Genomic DNA, 9,665 nt, shown 5'->3' with positions numbered 1-9,665 from the left:
AGTTAACAACAACTTAATCGGTGAAGCAGATGAGAATTTACATAAAAATTTTATATTTTAAAATTTGACCTTTGGAGTATGTGTTTTGGTAAATCTAATTTTAGACTTCCTGCATTAGCTTTTGCTAACAGTATAAAATGTTTCAGACAGAGGTTTAAACTCTTACAACTGTGAATAACAAGCTCTCTTTCAGCTCCCAAAACGCTAAAAACTGTCTATTGTGTTCAAAATTTACTTCAACATGAACATACATAGATGATCTGATATTGTGCATCAAAATATCAAACACTGTTTAAAATTAATGTGCAGAGTGTAAGTTTAACAAGTTAAATATATTCACACAGTTCACAGTAGGCTGTGTTTATCACCTGTGAAGCAGATCTTTGAGTGAGAAACTGTCGCTGAGGAGAGTCCTTGAAGATGATTGGCCACTGAGGGAGGGGACAGTATATTCTTCACTGATAAATGTGAAGCTTCATGATCCTCTCTGACAAATCATCAATAGCCAGGAACCTGCAGCAGGCACACTTGAATGCTCCCACCCACCGACATTTTACAGAAGTTAAAAGTTCCTTTTTCATTTCACCAGCAAACAACAACGAGGCCTCGTTCAGTTTGGCTTTGCCTGACAGAGCAGCAGGCCTACGAGCACGGCTAAGGTCACAAGCTTCTGCTACACAATAAGAGTGAGGGAGACATCTTTTTTTTTTTTTTTTGGAGTTGGTTTTCGTTGAGTGAGAGGAAATTTTGAAACATTGTGCAATGGTGCCACAAAAGTTTTGAAAGGTTGTGAGAGCGTTTTTGCCAGCAAAGCGTCTGAGAGTCAGGTTGCTGGAGAAGAAGTCTCCATGTTGCATCCATACAGAATGGAGAGCTACCTCATCCCTCCTGTAAGTATGTTTCTTTCTTTCTTTTTTTTTTTTTTATCGAAACCCTCAGTAGACTTAGGTTGTGACAAGTGAAGCGGTTCTGGTTCGGTCTGATTTAAACTAGCTTTGACAAAGACTGAAAACTATTTCATAAACATGAGAATGGATATTAGATTTTTTTTTCATATCAGTTGACTTATTGTGGTCTCTGCTTCAAGTTGAGTGGAAGACACAAATTGTAAGAGTCTTTTATACTACAGGCGACATGAAAATGAAACTCAAAAGTTCGAGGGAGTTTCAGAACTACCGGGACAAAAAAAGAAAAAAAAGACTCACAATTGTTCATGGTTACATTTAATTTATAATTGTTTTTCTAATCTCATTTAAATGAAGGCAGCTGCATTGTTTATGTGAAGATTTCGCGAAACAGAAGTCTCGTTTGATTAACTTTACAGACTTATGTGTGTAGGAACATGAAGGGTATTAGAATTAAATACCATTAGAGGAGTAAAAAAATATTTGTTTTCTTTCCCTATGTTTCTGAAAACAGTTTTTTCTCTTCCCATATGTTCTTTCAGCACACAGAAGAAATGTACGAGTCAGACATCTACAGACATCAAATTGCAGAATATTATAATCCATACGTATTAGATCCTGATATCCAGGCAGGTGAGTTTTACTTCAACATAAATATTTTAAACAGTGACATTGTAGTCAAACTGAAAAAAAAATTCCCTTTGAAGCTGAAACAAATACATATGAATTTTTATTTACAATTATTCATCCAATGAAGGCAGATGATTTCCAACAAATTGGCCTTACTGTTCAGAAGATCTTATTTTTCTTTTTTTACTTCACCAAGCTAATCCTCCAGACGTTTTATATTTTAAGTCCATGACCCAAGGCGGTAACACAAACTTTTTTGGTTTATTGTACATAAAAAGAATGCAGCGTGTGCAGCTGGAGCGCACCACATTAGGGTGTATGGAAACACAGGAAACAGATGCCTTTTCTTTCGGCCGCTACAGCTACAGACATAGAACAACTTTCGCCCCTTGGGGTTTTGTTAATACATGAGAGGGTGCTTTACTTTCTCTTGAAATCAACTGTTTTGAATGTTGCACCAAAACAACTGAATTTGGGTGTAGGTGGGAGGCAGTTCATGGTAAAAAGAAATGTCTGATGTGGGCGTTGGATAAAGTTCAAAAATGACCCTGGAACAGCATCAGGTAATGGAAAAATGCTCATGTGGACGTAGTAGTGAAAGAGTGGCTTTAAAGTTTTTTCTTAAATTTAGCTTCATTCAAATAGCTTGTACTGTATTTGATTTTATCAACTTGTTTGTGTTGCAGCCCCCTCTTTCTATTTTTAAATTTGTTAGAGTTTACACTTCAGAAGCACGGAAGAGGTCCAATTTAACAATTGCACTTTCAAAGCGTAGGCCTTGTTGTTAAGTCCAACAAGCAGTATGACTTAGCAGGGTTTAGCGAAACTCTTTTGCTTCTAAAGGGGTTTTTTTAAAAGTGCTCAGCCCGACATCTACATGAGTGTCTCCGCTTTATCAACTTTTGTCGAGGGCATTAGTTTTACGTGGAGGTGTGACTCTAAATTAGTATCCGGGGGTTGCCGTCAGACAGAAGCAGAAGACAAGCTGAAAATGCTGAGAACCACATAAGAGACAGTGTGAAACAGCAAAAGACTTCTGCTGCTACCATTATCACTTTTTGCCATTGCCTTTGTTTAGATCACTGGGACTACCATTCACACCCGCATGTGCACCCTGTCGAGTTTGAAAACCTCCAAGAGAGCAACTTCACAGAGCTGCAGAGTGTCCAAGCCCTGCATCCACCTGGGCTCATACGACACGATGCCCTGCGGTTCGACCCGGAAAACCTCCTCGACCCGAACCTAGCTGCACATTCGCATGTGCTGCAGCAACCAGTGAGTTTTCCTGTCAGCAAACGGCTTGAGTAACACATTTCGGTTGTGTCGTTGTGAGGTGGAACCACAACGTTAGCTCTTTTCAAGGCGATGACTACAACTGAGGTAGGGTTTTCCTCAGGAGGACGACTTTGACCGATCTTAATGTTAACCTGCCACGGCTCTATCTGTGAGATAACAGAGAAATGATCAGTAAACAGAAATCTTAAGTTTGATACACACTTCTATGCTTGTACCATTAAACACCCTTGTTTTATTTTTGGTTGGAGTTTGGATGAAAATCACACGACAAAAAAAAAAAAAGACAGAGTCTGCTTTCAGGACTCGGAGCTAAAATCAGGAAGTGAATCTTTGGGTTACAAGAAACACTTCAATTTTAGTCTTCTTACTCTTTTTAATTAGTTCAAAAACAGCGTTTTCTTTGAATAGACAATGTCGACTCAGCTAGGCTCATTTGAAGTCACATCTTTTTGCTGCGGCCTCTTTTTGTGAGCCATTGAGCTATAATAGAGGCCTCAAGTTTTTGGATAATGTTTCAGCTCAGCATTTTCGACATATAAACATCATAAGTGTGAAACCATTTCACTTCTGCACTGCATATTTGCAGCACTTTACAAGTTACTTTTCCCTTTAGCATAGCAGATGATTAGTAAAAACAACCAGCACTGTATTTATGTGGCAAAATGTACTGCAAAAGTTACACTTTATGTCAGAGTTAGCAGATTATAGCTGGAAATTTTAAGGATTTTTACAAACAATTTGCAGAGGGCAGAGAGCATGCGTGCTTTCAGTAAATTTTGTAAGTTTCACTGGAAATTCAAAGTTTTTTTTCCCCGTGTTGAATGTTAAGACAATGTGTGTGTATTTAAGCGAGGGGAAAATGAAAGGTGTCACTTCAGTAATAAAAATGTCATATAAAAATACAATATGAAAACCGTTGTTCCATTGCAGCTCCATTGTCCTCCTTTGACTGTGTAGTTTTTAATAGATTGACAAGCTTTACCCGGCTAGGCACACAGACACCGACGTGTGCACACATCACAGCTCATGCAGAGAAAAGTTTGTGCCAAAGTCTTTTATTCGCAGTGAGAAATACATAATAGAAACCCAACACAGTTTGGTATTTTTGCCCGCTGTTGGGGGTATGGTGTGAAATACTGCGTCGGTTACAAAGCAATGTAACTTCACCCTGAACACAGTGTAAAAAATATATTCAATCTTATGATCTTAAAGATTTTAAAATGGAAAATGTTAACATAGTTACAGAGAACTTCATCTATAAAATATAATGTGAATCTGAAATTGATAATTATTTTTTTAATTGTTCTAAACAGGGATAATCTAACATTTCCTATCCTTTAAAAGTGTTGGAGAGTGATCTGAAACTTGATAACATGGTTTAACAAAAATCGGCTAACAACGGAGATAGTGATTCAGATTAGGAATTTAAAATATGGTCCGTCATTTATTTATTTATTCATGTAGAGTTATCCTGTGTGCTTTCAATGTCTGATGGCATGAGAGGCGCCATATCTCTTCGTGATTGATAATACATGTTGGCTCTGTAGTAACAAATGCCGCCTTCCAGATAAGATTTGTTGTGTAAGAGGAAGATCTTTCTTATTTAGGCAAGAGAATGCAACCAACAGACATTACAACAGTGCGGCTTCTTAGAAAGACAAACTGGATTATTGTTGTTGCCATGACAAGACTGTGTACATTTTAAAAGGAAAAAAAAGATATCTTAATCTTTTGAACCTTTAGATAGATTATACTGGACAGAATATTTACCATCTGTGTTTAAATACATAAATAGGAATAATTCCCATAGCAAAAAATAATGTAATTATTCTAAGGCATTTTTTTTATGTCAAGTGAGTTTATAAGTGAATTGTACTGATGTGTGACTCTTTGATTCCCATATAGGTAGCCTTCTTCTCTCGAACTGTATATCAGCCCCGGGTATCCCAACGCAGCTCTGATGATGAGGACCACGGAGGAAGGAGTCCCCCGCTTGAAGTGTCAGATGAAGAGTGCTTGAGAGATCGAGTCCCTTATGTCACATCAGCAGAGCTCGGTAAGGATTCATACCGCTTTTACATCCACAGTGACGTGTTCTCAAAAAGCCTTTCATAAGTCTTAATTGTCTGCAAACCAGAATTTGCATGTAGAAAGATTTGCTCTTAAAATAGCAAAGCCGTCTCTCTCTCTGTTTCTCTCTCTCTGTAATAAAGCAGATTTGAATTAGGCAATTTGCATTAAAAAAAATCGGCAATATTGAATTATTTCCATTTAAACTGCACACTTTTTAGGGCCCTTTAGTTCAATTCTCAGAACCCACTGTTATTTGTGACCCGGAGATGGCATGAAACAAACACTTTGGTGGTAGGAAATATTGAATGAAAAAAATGTAATATTACCCCGCAGGGAAGTTTGTAGAAGGGGGGCAGAATGGAAAAGTGCAGAGCAAGGAAGCGAATGCACAACCAGGATGCCCTCACTTCCCCTTTTATAGGATCTAGACGTCACATTTAAAACATCTAGATACATTGTAGAAACAACTTTCTGCGTTCCTGTTACACACAAGAGCTTGAGTCTTACCAGGACCCTGAGTTTACAGAGGGCAAATATTTTCCTCTGTCTCTTTGAACACCTCTGCACCTGCTTGTGGTTGAAGCAAGGGCAACTCTGTCCAGCAGAGATCGTTCATCTCTGCTGGACGTGATGCGAGAGTTTGCATCCACACGCCTGTATTTACTGCATCCTGCCCTCCTCTGCCAATAGCACAACAGCAGCAGAACCGAACTTGGTAGGGAGGGATTTGAGAGGCGGTTTAGTTTTTCATTTTGCGGGTTTATTGTTTATAATTTTGTACAGCACTTTGATCTGCTTTTAGTATTAAGGATGCTTTATAAATAAGATTTATTTGTTGATTGATTCATTAATTGATTCACTGGATCCACATCCACCCAGTCGCACTAAGAAATGTGCATCTTGTACAAAGATTGGTCGGCAACTTGGGTTAAGTACTTTGGTTAGACAGAAAATGACAATTGGCAGGGAAGAGAGCTGAAATCCAACGCACAACCTTCTGAATGCAAGATTACTACTTGCCCCATTAAGCTGCGCCTTGGCACTTAACTCTGAAGATGTTTCATATCTCATTAAAAATACTTAAAGTCTTGACATGGGTTCAGAATTTTGATACTTGTTTCCTTTGTGTAAAGCTGAAGTCCTCAAAATAAGAAGTGAAACATCTTTAAGTAACACAAGGAAGGGGGTCCAATTGCCTTTTATTTAAACTTTTGGATCAACCGTCACAGTTTGGTGAACGTTCACCCATCGGCTTATATGTTAGCACTTCCAGGTTGTTCAGGCATCAGGAATTTTGCTGTGTTATTGTTATTTATGATCGATCAAGTAATAACATGTTAATCTTGATTAACTTGACCAACAAAGTGAGAGGGGAAAAGACAGAAAGCTTCCTTATCTTCTTTGTTTCATGTTCATGTTGTGTATTTACTCAGCTTTTTATTCTGCTGACAACTTAAGCAAAAATGTTGTGGAATTGGTTGCACATCTGTTTTTGACACTGCTGGTTTTACATGTTTAATTGAGGAGGACATTAAAACTGCGGTATGTGACTATATATTTATGCCTTGTCCATTACAGGAATTACATTATATAAAAAAGTGTTTCAATATTAGAATGTTTGGGGGATAATTTTCTCCATTCAGCATAAATGTGATTGTCACCTGTGTGTTTAAGTTTGGCTAAATCCACCACTGTGAGTGTCAGCAATATTTTTGTCAAGCTATTTGAACATATTCATATTTATATAAAAAATATAATAAATATATATACAGAGAGAAAGAGATATAGAGAGTTGGTTTTAGCTGTGTCTAAGTTGGGTCTTGTTTAAGCACTGCAGTTTGTAGAAATATTGTGTTGCCAGTTTCTATCTGAACTACAAACGGACAAAAGAGTAAGACGGGGTGGGGGAGGATGGGTGTTTGTGATTTGAAAATGTGACGAGATGCGTCATTGACACAACATGTGCTTAGTAACTGGTGGCTTTTTCATAAACACATGACCAAAATATTGAGACAAGTCCTTCTTCTTAATGTATTTAGGCAAAAGATCGTAAGTAATAACGCAACACCATGTTATTTCCAAAGGTAACAAAAAGAAGATCCGTCTGTACCAGTTCCTGTTGGACCTTCTAAAGAATGGAGACATGAAGGACAGTATCTGGTGGGTGGACAGAGACAAGGGGACATTTCAGTTTTCCTCTAAACACAAAGAGGCCCTCGCACATCGCTGGGGAATCCAGAAGGGAAACCGGAAAAAAATGACATATCAGAAGATGGCTCGCGCCTTGCGCAATTATGGCAAAACTGGCGAGGTGAAAAAAATCAAGAAAAAGCTGACGTACCAGTTTAGTGATGAGGTTCTCGGGAAGAGTCATATGGAGAGAAAACCGTACATGTAGACTGTAACGATTGTTTCTGGTGTATATCTGTTGGACAGCATTATAGAAATGAAAAAGATGATGCTGTGCAGTATCAGTCTGGTACTTATGCTAGTCATCCCGCTTTCCTGATCTCCAGACTCGTTCTTTGAGAATAGGTGGAGGGAAACCACTTGCTGAGAGTTTTAAAGAGACCTTTAGAGGCCAAACTCAGTGAAATGCATCAAAGGAGAAGCATAAAAAGGGTTGCTTTAACAAAATGAAATAATTAATTTGACAACTGGGAGTAGCTTGTTTGTGAGGTGTTAAAAAAAACACAAAACAAATTAAATAAATGATTAATTAATACAACTTCATAAGTATAAGCAACCAAAGCTATTAAAAATACATTTTGTTCCTCTTCTTTCATTCATATTTCCTGTAAAGCATTTTTCCTCTATTTTTGCCTTTTTATTTAAGAATACTTAATAGACTTGCCCATAGGGTTTACTGAGGATCCTATGGTTAAGTCGTAAGACTAATTTCATGTCTGCCGCTAATTTGTTTATCTTATGACAGTCACTCTGTTCTTCTTCACCTGTCTGAATGTTATTAGGTTGTAGATTTGTGCATTAATAAGAGCGGCATCAATTTGAGTAGCAGAAGGCCGCCACATTTTGTTGGGCCTCGCTCATTTTCTCCACTTTGTTTGACTCGTTTTTCATGCGAACAAGTTCTCTTAGTTGTGTAAATTTACTGTGTTTATGTAGCCTCTTTATAGAAGGTTAGTATTTAAGCAGCCTGGAGGCAAAGAGGGGAATAAGTGTAAAGACATCCTCTGTATTCAGGTAATATTGTGCCTTGTTATATTCCAATAATTGTACAAACTGTACTGAGAATTGCTTGTAAAGAATAAATTGTGCATTAATTATTGTGTGTGTTGTTCTAGTCGCAACATTTACATGGAGGCAACTTCAGCAAACATTTGAAGCTCGAAAAGAAGAAGAGATAAAATGTGAAGTTAAAAGAGTGCTAAGTTGTTGAGATGAAGTGTATTATCTATCATTACATCTTAAAGATAACAGCTTAACAGCTAAACTTTAAGGAACTTTGAGGTTAATTGGGGCCTGAGGAGGTGAAGTGTCTTGTCACTTAATGGTTACATATATAACTGAATCCTAACAAACTACAGGCATCGGCTTTCCGCTCGTGGCTGTTGTGACAACTCTGCAGTGACGCGTCTGGTTTCTTCATGTCCGTCGCCGCAGTGGCAAACTTTACTTTTGTATCCAATTATTGTCTCCTTGTTAAGAGAAAGTGTTTCATTGAAGACAATAAAAGACAGACTAGGTTATGTTTAGCTAAATTCTCTAGAGATATGTCATGTTTATTTCCTTACATAAAGAGAAAATATACATTTTAGTTTTATTTGTGGTATATTTAAAACCAGTAACAGAATTCACATAGAAGGAATGACTAAATATTGCAGACCTCAAAGGAATACTATTCTGTTCTGAAAAGGACTTACCTGTTTTGTTAAAATGTGCAGTGCAGTGTGCACATATAAACCGACTCTTGGCTTCTTGAGAGCCAACAGCTCCCCACAATGGTCAGCTTGAAAGGACTGAATGAAACATGACACAATAAAATACAGTGTACTGAACTGATCCACTTATTGAGCTGGAACACATGTTGAAGACATGTTTGCAGCTGTGGAAAACCTTTAAAACAGCTCTCATCTCTTTTTTTTTACATTCATTTAATTATTTCCATGTGTAGTTTGTAGTTCAAGGTTCCTAATGTTGGTTTCTAATGTTTCCACCAGGTGAGTTTCTCTGTACAACACATTTTCAACTACAACCTCATTGGTTGGTGCTCGAATGCTGTTCCGTCTGTCAAACTGATTTATAAGAACTGAGTTTATACGCCTTTTAAGCTTCTGTGATTAAGAGTGTATGTGACACAACTAACAAAAACTATTAAGTTCAGAAATTCAATGTGCAATAAACCAGCCAAAGGTCCAAGAAAAAACTTTGAATGGCCTTTAGAAATGAAAAGCAATAAAATATACAAAGAACAATCCAAATCTAATGGTTCTATGAAAAAAATATATATATAAATTCTTAAGATGAGCATTATTTGTCTCTATTTGTTTTAAATCTCTATTTGGATGATATTTATTTGAAGTGCAACAAAATTCATGCTTAGAAATAATTAATTTTTTCACAAAATCACTGATGCCACAACGAAAACTAGCATGAACATGTACAGAAGGATCACAGCATTGTTTTTTTTACTACCAAAGGATGCCATAACATTAATATTTCTTATTTAGCAATGATGGACAAAGGTAAATTGTTTCATATAAGATTTTTTTCAACAGTGATCGCTCACATGAAATGACA

The 9,665-nt window shown here is 37.2% G+C and overlaps 1 protein-coding gene across 1 annotated transcript; it reads left to right on the top strand.

Moving 5' to 3' along the window:
* The first annotated feature begins 331 nt into the window (after window positions 1–331).
* On the top strand, window positions 332–8,189 carry spi1b (Spi-1 proto-oncogene b). The gene is made up of 5 exons (XM_008405166.3): window positions 332–890; window positions 1,448–1,538; window positions 2,614–2,810; window positions 4,737–4,887; window positions 6,989–8,189. The coding sequence occupies exons 1-5, from the start codon at window positions 849–851 to the stop codon at window positions 7,300–7,302; spliced, it is 795 nt and encodes a 264-aa protein (XP_008403388.1). The 5' UTR covers window positions 332–848; the 3' UTR covers window positions 7,303–8,189.
* The last annotated feature ends 1,476 nt before the right edge of the window (window positions 8,190–9,665 follow it).

This window comes from Poecilia reticulata, chromosome 3 (assembly GCF_904066995.2).
Source record: "Poecilia reticulata chromosome 3, P_reticulata-male-v2, whole genome shotgun sequence".
Lineage (NCBI taxonomy): Eukaryota > Metazoa > Chordata > Actinopteri > Cyprinodontiformes > Poeciliidae > Poecilia > Poecilia reticulata.
The sequence above is the reverse complement of the archived record's forward strand: the minus strand, read 5'-3'. Positions and strand labels throughout refer to the sequence as shown.

Coding starts and splice junctions, on each gene's coding strand:
- spi1b (XM_008405166.3), top strand. CDS start 849: ATGTTGCATCCATACAGAATGGAGAGCTACCTCATCCCTCCT. Junction 1,539..2,613: donor AGATCCTGATATCCAGGCAG/GTGAGTTTTACT, acceptor GCCTTTGTTTAG/ATCACTGGGACTACCATTCA. Junction 4,888..6,988: donor TGTCACATCAGCAGAGCTCG/GTAAGGATTCAT, acceptor TTATTTCCAAAG/GTAACAAAAAGAAGATCCGT.